The 25495-nt window shown below is 38.2% G+C and overlaps 1 protein-coding gene and 4 non-coding genes across 5 annotated transcripts in view; 1 reads left to right on the forward strand and 4 right to left on the reverse strand.

The window, feature by feature from the left end:
• Nucleotides 1-284: 284 nt before the first annotated feature.
• LOC137491476 (tripartite motif-containing protein 16-like) overlaps nucleotides 285-25495 on the forward strand; it is a 157370-nt gene continuing 132159 nt past the window's right edge. Inside the window, exons 1-5 of the mRNA XM_068220678.2 lie at nucleotides 285-1149; nucleotides 1989-2162; nucleotides 3897-4055; nucleotides 5237-5283; nucleotides 5605-6223. Coding sequence (XP_068076779.2) covers nucleotides 3910-4055; nucleotides 5237-5283; nucleotides 5605-6131 — 720 coding nt within the window. The 5' untranslated portion in view covers nucleotides 285-1149; nucleotides 1989-2162; nucleotides 3897-3909 and the 3' untranslated portion in view covers nucleotides 6132-6223. The remainder of the gene's footprint in view (nucleotides 1150-1988; nucleotides 2163-3896; nucleotides 4056-5236; nucleotides 5284-5604; nucleotides 6224-25495) is intronic.
• On the reverse strand, nucleotides 16211-16282 carry trnap-agg (transfer RNA proline (anticodon AGG)). Its single transcript has one exon. It is a non-coding gene; the product is annotated as a tRNA-Pro (tRNA).
• On the reverse strand, nucleotides 17236-17307 carry trnap-agg (transfer RNA proline (anticodon AGG)). The gene has a single exon. It is a non-coding gene; the product is annotated as a tRNA-Pro (tRNA).
• Nucleotides 20724-20795, reverse strand: trnap-ugg (transfer RNA proline (anticodon UGG)). The gene has a single exon. It is a non-coding gene; the product is annotated as a tRNA-Pro (tRNA).
• trnap-agg (transfer RNA proline (anticodon AGG)) lies at nucleotides 21207-21278 on the reverse strand. Its single transcript has one exon. It is a non-coding gene; the product is annotated as a tRNA-Pro (tRNA).

A 25495-nucleotide genomic window follows, 5' to 3' on the forward strand; every position in this document is an offset into this window, starting at 1 on the left:
CTGCTCTCATCTGGATCACCAGCAGACCAGCAGCTGCCAGTAAGATTCCTGCTGACTGTATCGACCGGCTGACAGAGATACGAGGATTCAATGATGCCCAAAAGGAGGAGTACTTCAGAAAGAGACTCACAGATCAGAATCAGGCCAGAGAAATCATTGATCACATTAAACAGTCAAAGAGTCTCTTTATTATGTGCCACATCCCTGTCTTCTGCTGGATTTCAGCCACTGTTCTCCAGAACATACTGAAACTGAAACACAGGGCTCATGCTGAAACACTGCAGGAATCTCCCAAGACTCTGACACAGATGTACACACATTTTCTCCGCTTTCAGATCCAGCAGAGCAGAAGAAAGTATGATGGAGAAAACACAGCAGATGTCTCCTGGGATCCAAAGCTCATCCTTTCACTGGGGAAACTGGCCTTCCAGCAGCTGGAAAGAAACAATGTGATCTTCTATGAGAGCGATATGAAAGACTGTGGCATTGACGTCGATAAGGCATCGGTGTACTCAGGCATGTGTACCCAGATCTTTAAGGAGGAGACGGGGATCATTCTTGGTACCATGTACTGCTTTCTTCACTTGAGCATTCAGGAGTTCATTGCAGCCCTTTATCAACATTTGGACAGCGAGAGAAAGCATGGATTTATTTTTAGACAGAAAAGCAAAAATAAAGGCATGACCGATTTCCTGAAGACAGCAGTAGACAAGGCTCTGGAAAGTGAGAATGGACATCTGGACCTTTACCTTCGCTTCCTTCTCGGTCTGTCACTCCAGTCCAATCGTACATAGTACAACTCTTACGAGGCCTGTTGACACAGCAGGATGACAGAGACCAGAGCAAAGAGGAAATAATTGCCTACATCAAGCAGAAACTTGAAGGGAATCTGTCTCCAGAGAGATCCATCAATCTGTTCTACTGTCTGAATGAACTGAACGACCAAACTCTGCTGAAAGAGATTCAGTCTTACCTCAGTAGTGGAAGTCTGTCATCTGCTGACCTTTCACCTGCCCAGTGGTCTGCTCTGGTCTTTGTGTTGTTGACCTCAGAGGAGGAGCTGGAGGAGTTTGAGCTTCAGAAATTCCAGAGATCAGACGAGTGTCTCATCAGACTATCAGCAGTCATCAAAACCTCCAAAAGAGCTCTGTAAGTCAAAGTGCTTCTTTCATCTAAGAACATTTCCTGAAATTAAACAATATATTATTTAATGTTAATGAACATGAACAATATTGATATTGTTGGCACTTGAAAATACATTGATAATTGTTTATTACTTATTATTTTAGTGTTTTTCATTCAGATTCATCTTTTGGCAGTGGTTGTTTAAGGGATAGTTTACCCAAAAAGATCTCTAGCTAAATTGTTAGCGGTGCCAAACAGCATATCCTGTAGTTTAAATCCTTGTTCATGTCCTCGCTACAACATACCATTAGCGCTAGAAACTGTGACTGATGTACTGGAGAAGATTGAAACTGCTGTACTAGAGTCAACTGAAATGGTGGACATGGCTGGATAAGGCTGAGGAACTGCAGGCAAGATTACAGGGCAGACAGTCCTGATCACTGATATGGAGGAATCTTTAGAAACAAAAACAGCAAACAACAATGAATATATTTATATATCTTCTATATTTTTGTCACATATGCATCTGTTTCACTTTAGTCTGAAAGGTGCTTTGAGATGCAACTTTAAAGATGCTACAGAAGATTATTGCCATTAGTTTGTTCATTAAATTAATAATAAATAAAACAGTTTTAAAAAATCCTGTTTTGCAGTGTTATGTTAGGTGTTACATAAAGAATTGGGCTATTGGAACATCTGAAGGAAGTCATTTGTGTTTTATAGACATAAATACTATTTAAAGCTAAAATCAGCAGATGTGCTCACTAACTAGTCAAGTTAAACCAGTCACTACAGTCAGATGTGCTTCAGACTATCAAACACACCAGATTAACACATACATATTGTGTTTGTCCTCTACACAGGCTACAGAGCTGTAATCTCACTGTTGAGTGCTGTGAGAGTTTGTCTTCAGCTCTACAATCCTCAAACTGTGTGCTGAGAGAGCTGGACCTGAGTAACAATGACCTGCAGGATTCAGGAGTGAAGCTTCTCTCTGATGGACTGAAGAGTCAACACTGTAAACTGGACACACTGAGGTAAATGATTCTCCACTCTACAATAACTACAGTCAGACAGTTTCATATTAGAGCTCTTCATGCTTGAACATGTTAACCCTGGGTGATACTAAACCCCAGATAACAGGAATTATGGTTTATCAGTAATTGTGTTTCACACTGCTCATACTATACCTGTAGTTAACCCTCAGGGGTCTAAGGTGATTTTGGGACCCCTGAGATGTTTTGACATGCCCTGACATCTGTGCTGATTCAGCTACTTATTACACAGAACTGACCAACATGTGTTTCATTTGTGTTCAGCACAAACTGAGCTACAATAATATGTGGGAAATATTGATGTACATGCTGGTGTTTTTTAGAAAACAAATATTATGTGTGGTTAGTAGGTTTTAGAGGGAAAAAAAAACAGACTGAATGTGTCTGAACAAGAGTTTAGAGTAAGCAGTCTTGTAGACTAGAATATTTACTGCACAATTATGTGAAATTATTCTGTTCTCTCATTCAGAGAAAACATTACAATGATCTACATTTTGTTAAGGTTGTTTTGGGTGATCTCAGCTGTATGTGTGAGTGACAATGCTCATGAATAATTCACACCTGAGAGACAACAGACACTCCCCCACTCACCCATCAAGGGCAGTGTACAGCAATGTCCATCTGCAGAAGCTAGCCCAAACTCAATGCTTGTTGTGTTACTGCTGTGTGACCATGTAAACACTCTGGGTGAACAATATACAGTGCTCAGCATATATAAGTACAGCCCTCACTAATCTCTCTTTTACATTCATAGTTTAATAGGAAGCTCTACAGTATTATATTTGTGCATATACAATAGATTAGCCAAATCTGGAGCTCATCTAACAAAATAACTCATGATAATGGTCCAAAAACTAGGACACTCATATTTATGTGTTATAGAAAAATATTAAATACAAAATTAAACAGAGGAAAAATCAAGAGAAGCAAAACAATGGAAAATTTAGCTGGAATTTTTGGATTTTGCAATATTTAGCCTGAATTTAATTGTTTTGTCTTTCAATTTCTGAATATGTTTGGTGACTAAAATATGATGTTCATAAATAAATCTGTTTAATAAATGTGTTCTGTTTAAATGCAGCAGAATACACTGCCTATATTGACTGAGAAATGGAGGAAAGTCTTGGTTTTCAGAATGGGCTGTCCTCCATTATGCTGAGCGCTGTATGTGACTTATACAGCCGCACATATAATATATATTTGAAATGGTGTAAAACGTGTTCGCCAAACTCTCTTGTGCATTAATCCAGCATTTAATAATCATTTCTGAATGAGTCTGAGACACTGAAGTAGAGGAATGACAAACGCTTTAAACACAAGAATAAATCAGATTTAAACATGAAAAACAATTACTGTAAATCTAAATCATATTTGAAGAGCTTTAATATAGATTTCACTAATAGTTGCAGTCTCAGTTCACTGTTGGAAAACTTTACCAGGTTCAACTACAGTAAAATAACAAAAAAATATATAATAACACGTGTAACATGTCATGCTCTGTACACTTCTACAGATGATGTCGAGTCCTTGTTGAGTGTGTGAGTGTGTGTGTGTGTGTGTGCTGATGCGAGGGCTCGATCAATAAGGAGAGCTGATCAGGATGTGTGTGTTCATCACTGCTGTTGACATGAGCAGAAACAGCAGTCAGCATCTTCACAACACAAAGAGATGTGTGATTGTCCAACTGTGTGATGTGGACTATTGCTGTGTTTGTAGATTGTCTGGCTGTATGGTGACAGAGGAAGGCTGTGGTTTTCTGTCTTCAGCTCTGACTTCAAACCCCTCACACCTGAGAGAGCTGGATCTGAGCTACAATCATCCAGGAGATTCAGGAGTCAAGCTGGAGGATCCAAACTACACACTGGACAAACTCAAGTATGTGGAGCAGCACTGCCTTTGTTTATTGTGAATACAGATACTTTGATACTTCACTGCTCTTCTAGTGTCCAGATATTAATCAAAGCTGTTAAATATGTCAGTGCACTGGGGCAGTTCTCACATTAAGCGTGATATTATATCTCATATTAACACTGTACAGTTTCAGCACTGTAGTTGAGCAGTGAAACTTGTTCTCTACATTTCTGCTGAAGAACTGTACAGTATCAGCTCAGAGATGTGTGTGTACTGTTCTCCAAATACGTCCTGTGTATACTTTAACAGCAAGTTAAACTCTCCCTCATGAACTTCACAGACACAGAATGTCCTTTATCACACTTTAATAAGAGCGGAGTAAAACTATAAACAGGAAGAAAATAAACAATATCAATTTACATTCACAATGTGGACATAACAAAGATGTTTCTGGCAAATATCTCACATATCTTGTAATCTGGCTCTTTTCTGCTTCTAAACTAACATGAACACAAAATATCAGGCAATAAAAGTGATCAGCAGACAGTGATGCTGGTTCTGATATAGTCCAGTGACAATCACATGTTGAACAAACTGAAATAAAGCAAATGACAAAAAACTCCTAAACTAATCCTTTATAACTGAAGTATTATGAACAATAAACAGAACACAAACCCACCAAGCTTCCAAAGGGCGAGGAGGACTGCAGATTGGTCTGGATTCACTGCTTTCCAACTTAGCAATGTTTGGAGATGATGAAGAGGCATTTGACAGAAGATGAAGATCTCCATCATATTTCAAGTCATTTAACACTGAATTCTGCTTTATTATTGTGCTGCGCTTTTGTCAAATGATCATTGAATGAATCCTTCAGTCTTTATATCTGTCTGTTTCTGTGTTTCCACTCTGTTTTCTGTTTTCACATCTGATCTAAAAGCTCTGTGTGTCATTCAGAAGCTGATTTGACAGCTCCACACACACTCATGTTGTTTTACTGCAGTTATTAATGCACTGAGATCAGCCAATCACAGTCCAGCATTCAGCACACACTCCACATGTCTTATTGTGTGTGTGTGTGTGTGTGTGTGTGTGTGTGTGTGTGTGTGTGTGTGTGTGTGTGTGTGTGTGTGTGTGTGTGCGTGTGTGTGTGTGTTATAAGCTGATGTTTGTGTACTGACTGAATGTTAATCTGTGTGTGTTTACAGTCTGGATCATGGAGGAGAGACGAGGATTACAGCAGGACCACGCAAATGTAGGACTACACATACACACACACACACACACACACTCTCACACACACACACACACATGCACACACTTACACAATCAGACTCACACACACACACACACACACGCTCCCTTCTGTCTCTCTCTCACACACACGCTCACACACACATGCTCACGCGCGCACACACACACACACCCTCTCACACGCACAGACACACACACTCACTCTCTCTCACACACACACACACACCCTCTCTCTCTTTCTCTCTCTCTCTCTCTCTCTCTCTCTCACACACACACACACACGCACAGCTGTGGTTGTAAATGTGTGTGTTCTTGTGTTCAGATGTCTGTTTCCTCACTCTGGATCCAAACACAGCACACACTCAACTCATTCTGTCTGAGGAGAACAGAGAGGTGAAGAGTGTGAGAGAGAATCAGCCATATCCTGATCATCCACACAGATTTGATCATTGGTCTCAGGTGTTGTGCAGAGAGAGTGTGTGTGGACGCTGTTACTGGGAGATTGACTGGAGTGGAGATGATGGTGTGTGTATATCAGTGTCATATAAGAGCATCAGGAGGAAGGGAGGAGGTGTTGAGTGTGAGTTTGGATATAATGCTCAGTCCTGGAGTTTGCGCTGCTTTTCCTCCAGTTTCATATTCAGTCACAATCACACAGACACTGATCTCCCAGTGAAGCCGCTCAGCAGGAGAATAGGAGTGTTTGTGGATCACAGTGCAGGAACTCTGATCTTCTACAACATCTATAGAGACACAATGAGCCTCATCCACTCAGTCCAGACCACATTCACTGAGCCACTCTGTGCTGGGTTTAGGATTTATCCTGGATCATCAGTGAAACTGAGCTGAAGACTGACGAGAGATTTACCCAGAATCCTCTGCAGGAGCAGTCAGCAGCTGTGTGTGTGTGTGTGTGTGTGTGTATGTGTGTGTGTGTGTGTGTTTGAGCACAAGTCTTCACTGTGTGCGTTTATGTTTGTGTGCGTATTTGTGTATGTGTGAGATAGTGTGTGTGTGAGAGAGAATGTGTGTGTGTGTTTGTGTGCGTGTGTGTGTGTGTATGAAAGAGAGAGAACGTGTGTCTGTGTGTGAGTGTGCGTGTGTGTGTGTGTGTGTGAGTGTGTGTGTGTGTGTGTGTGTGCGTGTGTGTGTCTCAGTCTTCATCAGTGTCATCATTGATGTTGATGAAGTGTCCTCCTGGATGCTGCTGTGTTCAGATCAGCTCATTCTTGTCTACAGATTGATCTTCTTCATTGTTTCTCTGTTGTTTGAGCACAAATAATAAAAGTCAATGTCAAATCCACTGCTGATATTAGAATGTGATGATGAACATGGAAATGTCTGAATCCTGTCTGAATCTCTGTCAAATCTTGAATCAACTGTAGAGAAATCCAGCAGCTCAATGAATAAAGGAGAAATGAAGTGTGACGTTTGTTTCTGCTCTTCTGATCTTCTTCTTCATGATTTGACTTGAACTGAACAATAAAAACACATTTATTCCAGTATTTATTGATCTGTTCATGTTAGTTGATGACAGTAAAGTTGTTCTCTGTTAGTTCTTGTTGACTCTCAGTGCATTAACTGATGTTCACCAGCACAACTGTGCATTAATAATGCTTAATAAAGCGAATAAATCAAGCTCAGTAATGTCTGTGTCCAGTAATAAGCCTGTAACTCTTGACTAGATGAGGAGTTTTCAGTGTTGGATTGACTAAAGTAGGAAAACACACAGTTTAGCTGAAGCTTTCCTGCTGCGCTCAGAGAAATAAAGACTTCTGCTCCATCAAGACCAACACAGAGACACTGAGTAGGAGCTTCTGAACACAGACCAGACGCTCTCTCAATCACAACACACACACACACACACACATTCAGCACGTCTGTGGACACATCTGCACATTCAGCCACAGTTACACACACACACACACACACATCTCTGTGTGTGTATTCTAGTTCAGGTCAGTTATGGTGTCACTGTACATGGAGTCAGTCTACAGCTAAAGTTCTCTACTGTATAGCCGCGGGGTTTAATGTGTTGATTTTATTCTCTACAGATATATCTCCTATGACCAAAGTTTGTCTATATTTTATTTCTTATTTCATTCAGTCATTTATTTCTCATCTATAATCTTGTTGTGTTTAAGGTCATGGCTGGTCGTATAAGCATTTCACTGGATGACTTTGATGTGCGCGCGCGCGTCTCATTCCAACACTGGAGAGGAGGGGATGTTGCTATGGGAAACGAAGCTACAACACGACACGACACCACCTGAAAGACACAACACGACTTCTCTCAAGCTGCCGTTTTGACAGTTTTCAGGTAAGTTTAGTCCCTAAAACAAAGCAAATAATACATAAAACTGTTCCTCACGCTTTTATTATTGGCTATTGATGAATATTCAGTTGAATAATATGTTATATAAGAGTGGTAAGTCTTCGTAAAAGTCCGTTAGCATATTAGCACTGGTAACGTTAGCGTCGGGGTAATATTACGTTAACTTACTTAATGTTAGCTCTTGTTAAACTTGTTTGTTAAAGTTTAGGCTTTTATTTATTCTTTATGTGTAGATGAGAGGTTTTGTCAATGTTTTATTTAATGCACTCCATATGTAACGTTAGTCTAATACGCATTGTACTGTAAAGGACCGTGAATCAAAAGTTCAATCGTGTTTTGATATTTCATGGTATCTTAAACAAATGTTAAGTAAAAAAAGTGTTCTGTGGTTTCAGGAGTGAGAGAATAACCCCCTGCTACAGAAAACATAACACAAGATTCCTAAATTTCTGAAGGGAGCTGATCACGATGCAGGAAAGACAGGTAACTTTAAGCAGAGGATTAATTCATATGAATTTCCATTGCACATCATTATGCACATGTTACATGTCTATATATTATGCATCTGTTACTTGTCTTTATTGCAGTTATTTTAAGAAAGTTTTGACATTGAAACATGTGAGTGGTGTTAAATTTCACATCACATGATTCTTCAGAACTTAATAAATATGCAGATTTGCTGCTAAAGAAGTAATATTTGTGATTTTCATTTTGTTTTATTTTTTTTAATTAATTGATTTATTAAATCTTAGAAAAAAGTTTACACTGAATTATTTGTCATCACATCTGTTTTTAGCATTGATAGCAATCAGAAATGTTTCTTGAGCAGCAAATCAGCACCATTTGATAATCACCATTATATTAGTTCAACCTCAAGCACTAAATCAACATCTTTAAAAAGATTTCTGAAAGATCAAGTGACACTAAAGACTTGAGTAATGATGCTGAAAATTCAGCTTTACATCATAGCTATGAATTACATGTATATTTAAACCGTTCACCCATCCCTTACACCTTAACTCATCCTCAAACAAGTCAATGTAAGCCCTAAATGAATAAATTTTGATTTGTACAGGCATGATATGCAACTTGTATTCAGTCGTTTTGTTTTGTCTTTCTTTTGGTTTTGTTTTCCACATCAACTGAAAAGGAGGTCAAAGTTTAACCTAAGTGCCGTGTAGCTGATGAACATCTTTATATGTAAGTATATTTTTATATGTAAGTATATTTTTGACGGACTGCCAGACACTTGTCAAACAGTGATGAGCAACGAGGGGCCGTTCTTTTAAAAAGATCAGGGAGATGCAAGTCTAGAGATTAATATACGTTTTATTTCAAAATTGATTTATCTGGAAAAATTTAATAATGTTTTGAGATGTGCCCTATATGCATTTAGATGTACATCCATGTTTAAAATACTTTTAAATTTAACAACGGCTGTAAGTTATAAAAATGTTAAAGTAAATTGAGAAAACATTTTCATCAGTTTGACAACATACACAATCTCACAAATAGCATAGAAAAAGTGACAAAGCTGTCTTCTTTGTCTGTGTTTTATTACTCTCTTTCGCACTCTCGGCCACTGTATGTAACAGTAATTAGTATAATGTAACAGTAGACAGATGAGGAATGTGAATATGTAGTTTAACTTTAAGGAGCCTTACTACTAGAACCATTTTTTATATATATTATATTTTTATATACATTTTATATATATATATGTGTGTATATATATGTATATGTGTGGGTATTGATTTCCCTTTTAAAAAAAAATTAAGCAAAAAATTAATTATAAGGTAGATCAGCTCCTGACAGACATGTTAACAGATCAGTTTAACTCTTATTAAATTCATTCATTAATTTTCTTTTCTGCTTAGTCCCTTTATTAATCTGGGGTAACCACAGCGGAATGAACTGTCAACTTATCCAGCATATGTTTTACGCAGTGGATGCCCTTACAGCTGCAACCCATCACTGGGAAACAACCATATACGCTTATTCTCACTCATACACTACAGACAATTTAGCCTACCCAATTCACCTGTACCCCATGTCTTTGGACTTGTAGGCAAAACCGGAGCACCCAGAGAAAACCCACGCAAACGCAGGGAGAATTTGCAAACTCCACACAGAAATGCCAGCTGATCCAGCCGAGGCTCGAGTCAGCATCCTTGCTGTAAGGCGACAGCACTACCTATTGTGCCACCACGTCATGCTCTTATTTCTATTGTATAATTTCTATTCTACAATGTATCTTATTGTTAATTCAATAAGAGAATTAACTGCACAGTTACTTAAAATGTGTGGATGGGATTACATTATTTGTTAACCCAAAGTGAGTTTCTCTTTCTTTGCAGTATTGGATGCCTAATTGCAGTTCAACTCCAAACTCAGTTGGACCAGCTGATCAGTGTCTTCAGTATTACCATAAGCTACTGGGCAGATGTGTGGACACGACAGCTATGAGCCAAACTTGGGACGTTTGGTTTTTAGGTAATACCAGTGACAAAGTATTCAGTAAAATGCTTATAATAAAAAATGCTCACTGCTTACCCCCTTATAGTTAAGTTGTTTGCAGTTACATTGTTGTAAAAATACCATACTTTTTCCTTTTTTATTAGCAGGTGGAGAGACCGTCTGGGCAGCAGAAACAACACAACTAATCATAGTTAGGTTGAGATTAGTATTATTAACTTGACTAGTTTGGTTGCAGACTTGTTCAATACTTAACAATTTGTATAAGTTACAAGATCAATGGTCCTGCTATCAATGTTTTTTTTAACTTAAATTCATTACAGTTTAGATACAATCAAATGTCCAAACCATCTCTGAGTGAATGACATCAAGGAAACAGGATCAACAGATCATTCATTATAGGCCGTTTCGTAGGTAACAGCACATCCTTTGTGAAAAATAATTTATTTTTGTGCCATCATCACAAGACAAAATACATTTCAACTGATTTCAGTTGGTTATATTTTTCAGGTCCTCCTGATCATTCTGTTCTCCTGGTTGTGAGGATGTGCAGAGGCTGTATTTGTCAGTGTTAAAAGACTTGTGCAGCTGTATCCAGACATACAAGCAGCCGACAAAGAGTTCTGGAGCAGGACAGACAGGTAGTTCACAGTGGCTAGGCTAGAAGTTTATACTTGGGTGGCCAGAAAGTGGCCTCCGCTATTTTGGGGGGTCCATACAAATACACCAGTGTAAGCTATACTATTGCACTGAAAAAATTAAATGAAAGAATTAATTTATCTGTTGAACACAAAATATTTTAAAGAAAGCTTAAGTATCAAGGTGGCAATATACAGTATCTGTTACATTGTAGTACATGAGCTGGAAAATACAGACTCGTAAATGTTTAGTTGTTAAGATTAGTTAAATACTAAATCCTATACTTGAGATAGGCTGAATATACAGCTTTAACTGAACTGAATTTAACTAGAACTACACCAGCATTCCAAGTGCTCTAGACTAGCTTTTTGCACTGGTGCGTCTAAAATGTTTGATGGCATTGCATTTAACACTGCAATTTTACATGTAAATTATTTTTGAAAATCACAATCCATATAGGCAATATTGACTTGTAAATGATTAACTAAAATCGGGTCAACACACATTATGGGGATTGTGTGTAGAATTTTGAGGAAATTAATGAATTTAATCCATTTTGAAATAAGACTGAAACATTAAAAATGTGGAAAAAGTGAAGCGCTATCAATACTTTCCGGATGCATTATATATATGGATTTTAGCGCATTATCAAAGACTTAAATAAATAGTCCAACATTATCTACAACAGCAAAAGACCCTCCACATCAAAGGCTACTGGTCAGCTCACGATTCAGCAAACATCTGAAAAACAAATAGCTTATTATGCCTTCACAAGAAATCAGTGTTTTTGAGTCTAATGAAGATAGTACTATTTTATTAAATTATTATTTAGCCTGGCATGTTTACTGTTTACTGTGTGTTCAATGGGGAAAAAGTAGCTGTTTTTTACACAGAGATAAAAAAAAACACATTTCAGAGCAGTAATCACAATACTGTGAAACTGTGATATTATTATCCAAGATTATACCCTCAGAATCTTATACCTGCCCATTCCTAGCCAGTTACTTAAAGCATTCAGTCAGAGTTTTTTATTTTTATTTTTTTAGTTGGCCTTTATTCTGTTTTTCTATGTTCTTGGAAATGCTGCTGTGCAGGAAAATGTGACGATATATCCAGGTTCTATAGTTAATTCTGAAATAAATCTTAAAATGAAACAATATTTAAAAATGCAATATTTAATGTGTCAGACACTAAATAAACATGTCAATTCATTTATATTAATCTGATTCCTTAACAGGGCAGCACGGTGGCGCAGAGGGTAGCACGTTTGCCTCACAGCAAGAAGGTCGCTGCTTCGGCTGGGTCAGTTGGCGTTTCTGTGTGAAGTTTGCATGCTCTCCCCGTGTTGGTGTGGGTTTCCTCCGGGTGCTCCGGTTTTCCCAAGTCCAAAGACATAGGTGAATTGGGTATGCTAAAATTGACCATAGTGTCTAAGTGTGTGTGAATGAGTGTGTATTGGTTGCAGCTGGAAGGGCATCCGCTGCGTTAAACATATGCTGGATAAGTTGGCCTTTCATTCCGCTGTGGCGACCCCAGATTTATAAAGGGACTAAGCCCAAAAGAAAATGAATGAATGAATCCTTAACAGTTAATAAAAGTATAAATATAAGTTTAATGAGCAGCAGTTGTCATTTATGTAAATTAACCATTTGAGCGTGCTTAGTTTGGGGTATGTTGTGCCATTAAATTGTCAATAGGTTTTATTTTTTTTCTACATTTTAAATCTGCTTTAGCTTTCTTCTTTCCTATAAACCTGGAAATATAAAATATATATATTTTTGGTTTTTAACAAATTGCTTATTTTATTCTTAGATTGGTGTACGCTGATGGTCTGCTGAGAATTCTGCTGAGTTGAAGGGATCCTCCTGTCAGAAAACCTCTCCAAAGTACAATAGGACTAGTAAGTAACATCTTAAACATACACTACTGTTTCATAGCTTTTAGGTTGGTATGGTAAATTCTCTTCTGATAGTGTCAGCTTTATTTAATTAATACAGTCAAGCAGTAATACTGTGAATTTAATACAATGTATATAATTAATAGCGTCACATGATGAAAAAATAGTATTCCAATGTACTGATTCTCTCCTCAATCTGTTTTTTTAAAATATACTCCAGTTATATGTCATGAAACAAATAATATATATTTGTGGTAATATGAACTGCTGCAATGCTAATCTTTCTCCTTTTGGTTTCTTGCTTTATTTAAGGGTTCCCACTACAAGGATTAGATTTGGCTACTGCAGTCCCGGTTTAGGCCAGCCTCACTTGTGAAGACTAAAGATGAAGACAACATACAAGAAAAATTTAGAGGATGGCGACACACTTTTTATTCCACCTATATATCTCCTTTTATGTGTAAGCAACATTCCGCAAGATTAAACAAAACTAAACGACAGGTTATTTCTTTTAATTTTGTCTGTTTCCTTGGAACATTGTACACAATTTACAACCAGTTTATATATATATATATATATATATATATATATATATATATATATATATAGGTCAGAGCAAGAAAATGTTATGTTTTCTTCTGGAGAAAGTCTTATTTCTTTTATTTCTGCTAGAATAAAAACAGTTTTGAATTTTTTTAAAAAACATTTTAAGGTCAATGTTATTAGCCCCCGTAAGCAATTTTTTTCGACTGTCTACAGAACAAACCATCGATATACAATAACTTGCCTAATTACCCTAACCTGCCTAGTTAACCTAATTAACCTAGTTAAGCCTTTAAATGTCACTTTAAGCTGTGTCTTGAAGAGTATCTTGAAGAATATCTGGTGAAATATTATTTACTCAGTTATTAGAAATGAGTTATTAAAACTATTGTGATTTAGAAATGTGTTAAAAAATATTTCCGTTAAACAGAAATTAAGGGATTTATATATATATATATATATATATATATATATATATATATATATATATATATATATATATATATATATATATATATATGTGTATGTGTGTGTGTGTGTGTGTGTGTGTGTGTATATATATATATATATATATATATATATATATATATATATATATATATATATTGACAAAATCTGTTTTGTGTCGTGCATTAGAGTTTGCTTAAAAAAAACTGGTTATCTTTGAGAAAGTATTGTTATTTTATATTATTGGTGTGTTATTAGTTCAGAGGATATTGCAAATTTTTGAATACCATTTATAAAAAAAAAATGTAAAAAAAATTGACCACAGACTTTAATAAGATTTTATCAGACAATTATTTTAATTTGTATTATTTTATTTACTACTGTAAATATTGTTTGCTTGGTATTTATTTTGTGTTTGTGTACTCTTTTATTATTGTAACTCCCTGAAGAAAGTCTTTTGGATACTGAACACATGACTGGTATTATCTTGTATTTTAAAATTATAGTCTTGGAAACATGCATTTTCTTTAACACTATTTAAGAAATTATAAGCATTATAGCATGTGCTTACACAAGTTATTTGTGTTTTTACTATAGTAAACTATAGTCACCCTTAGTGTACATGTTTTGAAGTAATTGTAAATATTCCTATGGTCTTAATATAAATGCTGCAATGGACTTTTGTATTTAAAATCTTTATTGCACAGTAGTTCAGCCATGGTTATAGTACAACTTGTTGGTTTTGTTTTAAACGCGGTAAAACATGGTTATGTGTGATAAAAGTATGTTAATCTATTTGTATGTTTGTGAAAATATTAATAAATCTTCAACTGTTATTGAGAGTGGTGTGTCGTGTTTATTATAAATAAGCAGCTGCTGCAGCTAGTGGTCCATAAGTATGAGCAAAACGCCTGAGAACAGCGCCTCCGCGGAGCGGCCGGTATTTCCGGTTGCGTCGTCCTAACATCGGCCGGACAGCGTTTCCGATCATTTGCCGACGTCGCGGCAACATTTTGCCAATTAGCAAACGCTCCCTGAGCGACATCGCACCGATGGAATTTTGAAAATCGGCACGACGTCGGCCCAACGTATGTGTGCTGTCTGGGAAGTAGGCTAACAATGGATTGCTTTGACCTGTAATGCTTTAGGACAGATCAGAATACAGCTAAAATGTAAAAATCACACAAATACCTCATCCAGAAACATTTCCAGCATAATTCTTTTGTCGTAAAGAAATAAAAAATGTTCCACCTTTGCTAAAAGTAAGTTTCACTTCACAACACAGCCAAATAGGAAGACCATTAGCATTGTCATCGATCATGTATCAATCTATTTCTAAATATTTGATAACTTTGAATACTTTTGACTAAATTTAGTTAAGGAGCAAAGATAAATAATGTCTACTTTAATAGTGGAAAGATCGCGATTGTATTCAATCTGAGCACACAGGCGATCATGAGAGGTCTTGCAGTTCATTTCAAAAAAGCCTATTTAAGAGCTCGCATATCTGTTTTAGCGATTTGCGTACATGAATGCGCTCTCGTGTTAAAATAAAGCACTCGCCGCATTTGCAGAAATTAGTAATTGCGCAATACCTTCATTCCCGCGCCGCCATTCAGAATGTATTTAGAGGAGTGACAGGTCAGAGGCGAGTCGACTGGCTGTCGGAGAGCGAAACGTGTATGAAGATCATCAAATAGGCAGGAAATATGTCCGCGGTTTAATTACTCTGCTAGACATCTCTGCAGTGAAAACATCCGAGAAGCATTATTCCAACAAAACATTTGTTTTTAAGTTGTTTTTTCTGTCTCTGCAACACAGAAAGCCTTTGTCCCGCCCTTACGTTTCACGCAACTAGTCAAGGTCGACTGTGATTGGCCACTTTTCATGTCAGTCAAATCAAGCTTCAGAATCAATTCTTAAACTTCGGAAACAGATTTTCAGCAGCTTATGACACAGTGCACTAAAATAAACACTCTAAGCACAGCACTGTGATCGTACGCTTCACAAAACAGCCAATGCTGATCACATCAATGTTATATTACGCATTAAAGGATTAAAAGTGTTAATTGTTTCTTTCATTATTTGGCGATTCCTCCGCGTACCACTAGGAGGAAGCCCGCGTACCACTAGTGGTACGCGTACCACAGTTTGAGAACCACTGCCCTAGACCAACGAGCCACTAAATTGAGAGAATTTCACATGGCCTCAGAAGCATCAGATAGTCAGAAAACTTTCTCTAACGAATCAAGGGCACCCTAAGCGAGAATCATACCCCTTGACCAACGAGCCACTGCAAAACAGTAACTTTATATGGCAACACTATCTGCTGACGAACTGGCATTCTCAGAAAAAAGGCCTCTGTGTAAGCCACAACGCCCTTACAAAACAGCAGACAACTGTAAGGGCTCAACCGAAATGTGAATCTGGGATTTCTCACGGCATGAACGAAAAGCATACTTCTAGACAACCAAACCACTATAGAAAGGAATGTTTTATGTGCTGACACTATCTGCTGACAAACTGGAATTCTTCGAAAATTGTTTTTTTATGAAAGCCATAATGCCGTGTAAAACAACAGAATAACTGCAAGGGCTCGTCCGGGATTTGAACCCGGGACCTCTCGCACCCTAAGCGAGAATCATACCCCTAGACCAACGAGCCACAAAAGCTTGAATATTTCACAAGACATCAGAAGCAACAGATGGTCAGAAATCCATATCTTACAAACATTGAAGCAGGGCTTTTGCTTGATTTGGACTCGGGACTTCTGCAATGGTTCGTCCAGGCTTTGAAAACGGGACCTCTCGCACCTTATGCGAGAATCAAGCCCGTACACCAACAAGCAACTGCAAAACAGCCACTTTACATGGCAACACTATCTGCTGACAAACTGGCATTCTCAGAAAAAAGACCCCTGTGTAAGCCACAACGCCCTTACAAAACAAAAGACAACTGTAAGGGTTCAACTGAAATTTGAACCTAGTATTTCTCATGGCATGAACGAGAATCATACTCTTAGACCAGCAAGCCACTATGCAAGAAATATTTTATGTGGCGACACTATCTGCTGACAAATTGGAATTCTTTGAAAGACGTTTTTACGAAAGACATAATGCCCTGTAAAACACAGTACACCTAAAAGGGCTCATCCGTGTATTGAACCCGGGTCCTCTAGCAACCGAAGTGAAAATCATACCCATAGACCAATGAGCCACTAAATCGAGACAATTTCATAAGGCGTCAGATAGTCAGAAATCTTTCTCTAACGAATCAAGGGCACCCTAAGCGAGAATCATACCCCTTGACCAACGAGCCACTGCAAAACAGTAACTTTATATGGCAACACTATCTGCTGACGAACTGGCATTCTCAGAAAAAAGGCCTCTGTGTAAGCCACAACGCCCTTACAAAACAGCAGAAAACTGTAAGGGCTCAACCGAAATTTGAATCTGGGATTTCTCATGGCATGAACGAGAATCATACTCCTAGACAACCAAGCCACTAAGCAAAGAAATGTTTTATGTGCCGACACTATCTGCTGACAACCTGGAATTCTTCGAAAAACGTTTTTTATGAAAGCCATAAAGCCCTGTAAAACAACAGAATAAATGCAAGGGCTCATCCGGGATTTGAACCCGGGACCTCTCGCACCCTAAGCAAGAATCATACCCCTAGACCAACGAGCCACAAAAGCTTGAATATTTCACAAGACATCAGAAGCAACAGATGGTCAGAAATCCTTATCTTACAAATATTGAAGAAGGGCTTTTGCTTCATTTGGACCCGGGACTTCTGCAATGGTTCGTCCAGGCTTTGAAAACGGGACCTCTCGCACCTTATGCGAGAATCAAGCCCGTAGACCAACGAGCAACTGCAAAACAGCCACTTTACATGGCAACACTATCTGCTGACAAACCGGCATTCTCAGAAAAAAGGCCTCTGTGTAAGCCAAAACGCCCATACAAAACAAAAGACAACTGTAAGTGTTCAACTGAAATTTGAACCTTGGATTTCTCATGGCATGAAGGAGAATCATACTCCTAGACCAGCAAGCCACTATTGAAGAAATATTTTATGTGGCGACACTATCTGCTGACAAATTGGAATTCTTTGAAAGACGTTTTTACGAAAGACATAATGCCCTGTAAAACACAGTACACCTGCTAGGGCTCTGTAGTGTTTCCTCCTTGTGCTGTGTGTTATATAGACAGCTTACACGGAGAAGTATAATTCAGAAACACATTTATTAACAGAACACGAGTAACTCCCACGTTTAATTATCACATGCACTTCAGTCTCACTCACTGACTCTACAGCACCCCCGAAGTTAAACCAAGGTGGCCCTCTAGTGGAGTGAATACGCAATTACATTATAAGGGCATATAACAGTACACCACATCCCTCTTTTTTCACAGTAAACTATGCAAGCTTTAAACAAGATATATAAACACTGAATGCTAAACTTACAGTCCATATAACAAGGACATTTTTCTTATTTATAGCAAAGTTTACCCTATTACTAGGCAAACATATGTATTCAGTTCATACAGTAGTCCTGAAACCTCACAGGAACTTTCACAACCCGACCACTCCTGGTGGTTGTGGTACTGCTGTTATGTAAAGGTCGATCTGGCAGACACTCTACAGACGAATTTGTCACTTCTTGTGCCCCTGGGATGTGAGCATGTGTATCATTGTGGGTCTCATCCACAGGATCCAATGTTTCTCTGAACTTGTGATTTGTTTTCCTCAGGTGGCGTCTGTTGCGGCGAAACTGTTGTCCTGCTTCATTGACAACATTGTATGACCTTGGCTCATTTCTTTTTGAAACAATGAGCCCTGGCTGCCACCCTCTGTTTGTTTCAATGTGTACAGTATTTCCGGCATTCAATTTTGACATGGATTTTGCTCCTACATTGTACGGGGGTGCTGTAGAGTCAGTGAGTGAGACTGAAGTGCATGTGATAATTAAACGTGGGAGTTACTCGTGTTCTGTTAATAAATGTGTTTCTGAATTATACTTCTCCATTGCAGTTACTATATCTTGCATTGTTTCATTTTCCCCTTCTAGCTCAACAGATAGTGAGTTATATACTTCTAATGCCTCCTCTCCTAAAGCATGAAGCAGAATGGCAATCTTTACCTTTTCAGTTTTTGAGTCTGATCCTGTAGCAGTCATATAAATGTTGAACCGCTGTATCCATCTTCTCCAGTTTTCACCTGTATTGCCAGACAGGACTAATGGAGGTGGTAATCTGAACTGATCCATGTTTGTTTTTCACTATGGCAGACTTACTTTAGTCAGGATGAGTTCACGTTCTTCATCAATTTGCTGTCAACTGCAGGCTTGAGTCCGTAAAACAACTCTCTTCTGACACCATGTAGTGTTTCCTCCTTGTGCTGTGTGTTATATAGACAGCTTACACGGAGAAGTATAATTCAGAAACACATTTATTAACAGAACACGAGTAACTCCCACGTTTAATTATCACATGCACTTCAGTCTCACTCACTGACTCTACAGCACCCCCGAAGTTAAACCAAGGTGGCCCTCTAGTGGAGTGAATACGCAATTACATTATAAGGGCATATAACAGTACACCACAGGCTCATACGGGTATTGAACCCAGGTCCTCTCGCAACCTATGCAAGAATCATACCCATAGACCAACGAGCCACTTAATTGAGAGAATTTCACAAGGCGTCAGATAGTCAGAAATCTTTCTCTAACGAATCAAGGGCACCCTTAGTGAGAGTCATACCCCTAGACCACCGAGCCACTGCAAAAAAACAACTTTATATGGCAACACTATCTGCTGACAAACTGGCATTCTCAGAAAAAAGGCCTCTGTGTAAGCCACAACGACCTTACAAAACAGCAGACAACTGTAAGGGCTCAACTGAAATTTGAATCTGGGATTTCTCACGGCATGAACGAAAAGCATACTTCTAGACAACCAAACCACTATGGAAAGGAATGTTTTATGTGCTGACACTATCTGCTGACAAACTGGAATTCTTCGAAAATTGTTTTTTTATGAAAGCCATAATGCCCTGTAAAACAACAAAATAACTGCAAGGGCTCATCCGGGATTTGAACCCGGGACCTATTGCACCCTAAGCGAGAATCATACCCCTAGACCAACGAGCCACAAAAGCTTGAATATTTCACAAGACATCAGAAGCAACAGATGGTCACAAATCCTTATCTTACAAACATTGAAGCAGGGCTTTTGCTTGATTTGGACCCGGGACTTCTGCAATGGTTCGTCCAGGCTTTGAAAACGGGACCTCTCGCACCTTATGCGAGAATCAAGCCCGTAGACCAACGAGCAACTGCAAAACAGCCACTTTACATGGCAACACTATCTGCTGACAAACTGGCATTCTCAGAAAAAAGACCTCTGTGTAAGCCACAACGCCCTTACAAAACAAAAGACAACTGTAAGGGTTCAACTGAAATTTGAACCTAGGATTTCTCATGGCATGAACGAGAATCATACTCTTAGACCAGCAAGCCACTATGCAAGAAATATTTTATGTGGCGAAACTATCTGCTGACAAATTGGAATTCTTTGAAAGACGTTTTTACGAAAGACATAATGCCCTGTAAAACACAGTACACCTAAAAGGGCTCATCCGTGTATTGAACCCGGGTCCTCTAGCAACCGAAGCGAGAATCATACCCATAGACCAATGAGCCACTAAATTGAGACAATTTCATAGGGCGTCAGATAGTCAGAAATCTTTCTCTAACGAATCAAGGGCACCCTAAGTGAGAGTCATACCCCTAGACCACCAAGCCACTGCAAAACAGCAACTTTATATGGCAACACTATCTGCTGACAAACTGGCATTCTCAGAAAAAAGGCCTCTGTGTAAGCCACAATGACCTTACAAAACAGCAGACAACTGTAAGGGCTCAACCGAAATTTGAATCTGGGATTTCTCATTGCATGAACGAAAATCATACGCCTAGACCAGCAAGCCACTATGCAAATGAATGTTTTATGTGGCGACACTATCTGCTGACAAACTGGAATTCTTCAAAAGACATTTTAATGAAAGACATAGTGCCCTGTAAAACACGTGACACCTGCATGGGCTCGTCCAGGATTTGAACCCAGGACCTCTCACACCCAAAGCGAGAATCATACCCCTAGACCAACGAGCCACTAAATTGAGAGAATTTCACATGGCCTCAGAAGCATCAGATAGTCAGAAAACTTTCTCTAACGAATCAAGGGCACCCTAAGCGAGAATCATACCCCTTGACCAACGAGCCACTGCAAAACAGTAACTTTATATGGCAACACTATCTGCTGACGAACTGGCATTCTCAGAAAAAAGGCCTCTGTGTAAGCCACAACGCCCTTACAAAACAGCAGACAACTGTAAGGGCTCAACCGAAATGTGAATCTGGGATTTCTCACAGCATGAACGAAAAGCATACTTCTAGACAACCAAACCACTATGGAAAGGAATGTTTTATGTGCTGACACTATCTGCTGACAAACTGGAATTCTTCGAAAATTGTTTTTTTATGAAAGCCATAATGCCCTGTAAAACAACAGAATAACTGCAAGGGCTCGTCCGGGATTTGAACCCGGGACCTCTCGCACCCTAAGCGAGACTCATACCCCTAGACCAACGAGCCACAAAAGCTTGAATATTTCACAAGACATCAGAAGCAACAGATGGTCAGAAATCCATATCTTACAAACATTGAAGCAGGGCTTTTGCTTGATTTGGACTCGGGACTTCTGCAATGGTTCGTCCAGGCTTTGAAAACGGGACCTCTCGCACCTTATGCGAGAATCAAGCCCGTACACCAACAAGCAACTGCAAAACAGCCACTTTACATGGCAACACTATCTGCTGACAAACTGGCATTCTCAGAAAAAAGACCCCTGTGTAAGCCACAACGCCCTTACAAAACAAAAGACAACTGTAAGGGTTCAACTGAAATTTGAACCTAGGATTTCTCATGGCATGAAAGAGAATCATACTCCTAGAACAGCAAGCCACTATGCAAGAAATATTTTTTGTGGCGACACTATCTGCTGACAAATTGGAATTCTTTGAAAGACGTTTTTACGAAAGACATAATGCCCTGTAAAACACAGTACACCTACAAGGGCTCATCCGGGTATTGAACTCTGGTCCTCTTGCAACCGAAGCGGGAATCATACCCATAGACCAATGAGCCACTAAATTGAGAGAATTTCACAAGGCGTCAGATAGTCAGAAATCTTTCTCTAACGAATCAAGGGCACCCTAAGTGAGAGTCATACCCCTAGACCACCGAGACACTGCAAAACAGCAACTTTATATGGCAACACTATCTGCTGACAAACTGGCATTCTCAGAAAAAAGGCCTCTGTGTAAGCCACAACGACCTTACAAAACAGCAGACAACTGTAAGGGCTCAACCGAAATTTGAACCTAGGATTTCTCATGGCATGAACGAGAATCATACTCCTAGACCAGCAAGCCACTATGCAAGAAATATTTTATGTGGCGACACTATCTGCTGACAAATTGGAATTCTTTGAAAGACGTTTTTACGAAAGACATAATGCCCTGTAAAACACAGTACACCTACAAGGGCTCATCCGGGTATTGAATCCGGGTCCTCTCGCAACCGAAGCGAGAATCACACCCATAGACCAATGAGCCATAAAACTGAGACAATTTCACAAGGCGTCAGATAGTCAGAAATCTTTCTCTAACAAATCAAGGGCACCCTAAGTGAGAGTCATACCCCTAGACCACCGAGCCACTGCAAAACAGCAACTTTATATGGCAACACTATCTGCTGACAAACTGGCATTCTCAGAAAAAAGGCCTCTGTGTAAGTGTAACCCAGGTTACTAGTGGGTAGTATACAGCAATAGAGCAAATAGAAATATAAGGAAAAACATTGGCAGAATACTCGATTAAATAATATACATTAAAATTATTTACTTATATAAATAATTTATAATAGAGTATTATACAGCATTCAAGGGAATAGTGCTTTAGAATGACATCATCGTGCCTTACACTATAGCAGCAGATCAGCTTTCCAAACAATAACAAATCTCGCTTGTCTGTTAGCTTGTGTTTACCGTTGCTATGGTGATTCAGTGTTCGCAAGGGAAAGCAGAGATGTAAGTTGTTATATTAATAAAAGTAATATAACTATTAGATTTACATCTTTTAATGTTTTAATGCGTATTAACTGTGAAAATTGACCATTAATAAGATGCTGACATGATTTCAATTATATATTTTTAATGAAGGATTGAGAGAAGAAAAAACAAGATTTGTCTTTGAGAGTGAAATCTGCACACGAGTGCCACCTGGAGTTTTCCTGTTTGTTTCATTTTGATTTTGAATGATTTCCTTGGTGAGTTCGTGTTTTTTTTTTATTGTTTTCATTATAACATAATTAAACTAGTGTAAAAAATGTGTTTCATAAATTAACCATTTGTTTGGTCTAGTAAAAACAGTATTATACAGAGTATTATACAAGTGATTGTGTAAAGTTTAAGTGAGAAAGTTTAAGTAAAATGCTGTCATTTGTAAAAAGAAAATGTCAAATAGGAGAGAGAAATAGGAAAAACACAGAAATTCAGCAGAGAAAAGCATATACATGGTTATTTACTGTTGCTGTTTATTTAGAAATGTGTTAAACTATGATAATGCATACACTGTAAAATGCTAATGGTTTCTTTGGCCTTGTGTTTTCAAGGCCAGGTTTTTTTTTTTTTTTGTTTGGTTTTGTTCGTTTGTGCATCTTCTTCTGGTTTTTCATCGGTGAGATGTTCTATTGACGTCAGTTGCTGGATGTGATCTGCTCTGGATTCGAATTAATTGAAGTTTGAACTCTTTTCTGGATTTGGATTGTCTCAACTTCCATCGGCGTGTCTAATTGTGGAGTTGGACTGGCGAGCCTCCCATTAAGTGGATTCTTTGGATACACCTGTTGTAAAGATACAAAGTAAAACCTATTCAGCGATATGGTAGGAGTGTAAATTTACAACACACTCACAAGTGCAACATCCTGGATCTCTGGAACTGAATTTGCAACCTAGTTGTTTTGCAAAAGAATCTTTTTGAAAGTTTATCACCTTTACTGGACTTTTGGAACATTTTGAAATGTTTTAAGTGAATGTTTTATTTTCATTTTTATTTTATTTGTACATTGTTCCTTTAGAGTGTTCATTCGTTGCAATTTTTGAATCTTTATAGAGAGAGGTTAACTGGTTTAAGAAGGGAAATCTTGATTATATGTTAAATAATAATACAATTTTAATATTGTATTATTAACTTACACTTGCAAACCTTTAATATAGTACTGTTATTAGCATATTAATATTATATTATTGTTATAATAGTAACCAAAATATAATATTAGCCTTAACAATAGAAAAAACAGAAAAATAACAATATTAACTTACCTTATTAGTGGTATAGCCTGTGAAGAAAGAGAAGCGTTATTAGAGAGTGTAAATAAGATTGAGGTCATTAGATAAGTGTGAAAAAATCTAGAATTTGATTATTTATTTATTTTTATTTTTTTATATTTCTGTGAACATTTTACAATACAATCTTTTATTATTCTTACCTCTGTGTCCGAGTCCTTCACTGTTGTTGTATCTTCTCTCTCTTTGGAGGAATTTAGACTTCTGAGCATCTGGTCCATTGATTAAAAGCTTATAATACATTTGTGTATCGAGGGTTACATACCAAAAAGTGGCGAGAGCCAGCCAGGAGAGAGATTGCAACAACAGTGTCTAATTACAGTATTCGAGTTCACTATAAATATTACAAATCGGAGAGAACTTTAACGTCATGGATATCATAGAAAAAGAGAATGTAAATATCTCAAAAACGGTAATTGTGGGTGGAATGACACTGACTGAAACAGACTCAGATTTAGAGTCATGGCTTTTAAGATATGGTAGTATTAACCGACATCTTCTAATTGATGACCCTGACTGTGAGTTTCATCGACATGCTATCATAGAGTTTACACATAACTCCGCGATGAAAACATTGATGCCTCTTTTGCCTTTAACTGTAGTTAGTATGTCAAACCCAAGTACCACTTTTATGGTACGTGCTTTAAGCTGCATCTACCCCCATATTGCTAGTGATAGTGCTACTAATGGATATCTGGAGGAATTGCAAAACATTGCTAGTTTTAGTGGGAAATCCATTGAGGAAGTACTCCAAACAGAGTTACTGAAAATTAAATTTGGTCCTTCTCATGCTGAGTCACTACCTGTTTTGGATAAAAAGCTTGAATTTCCAAATGCAGCACGTTCTCAAATACTTGATCGTAGCCCAGTCAGTTCACCAAATAGACTGCTGTCCCCAGTCATATCACAAAGTATGATTACTGAACAAACAGCTTTTCCTACATCTAGAATTTCACCATTTCATGAAGTTGAATCTACAAATTCAAAAAACCTGTCCAAGGAAAGCCTTAACTATAGAAGTACTAAACCCACAGTAACAGTTTCATCCCATCCAGCACTTACCATGGACATAATTGATCCTCCTAGCGTGCAAAAGGTAGTAGTTGAGCACATTGTCCGCACAAATGACACAGCTCCAATGCACCATACCTCTTTTCGCCTCCGATCTTTCTCTGGAAAAATTCCTAGACCTGTTAATGAGCCAGACTTTGACACTTGGCGTGCCAGTGTTGATCTCCTACTGACAGATCCTTCTATATCTGACTTAAATCGAGCCAGAAAAATCATAGACAGTCTGCTTCCCCCTGCTGCAGATATTGTTAAACATGTCTCACCTAACAGTTTACCTGCAGTATATCTAGAATTGCTGGAGTCTGTATATGGCTCTGTAGAAGATGGAGATGAG

This window comes from Danio rerio, chromosome 4, assembly GCF_049306965.1.
Source record: "Danio rerio strain Tuebingen ecotype United States chromosome 4, GRCz12tu, whole genome shotgun sequence".
In the NCBI taxonomy this organism is placed as follows: Eukaryota; Metazoa; Chordata; class Actinopteri; order Cypriniformes; family Danionidae; genus Danio; species Danio rerio.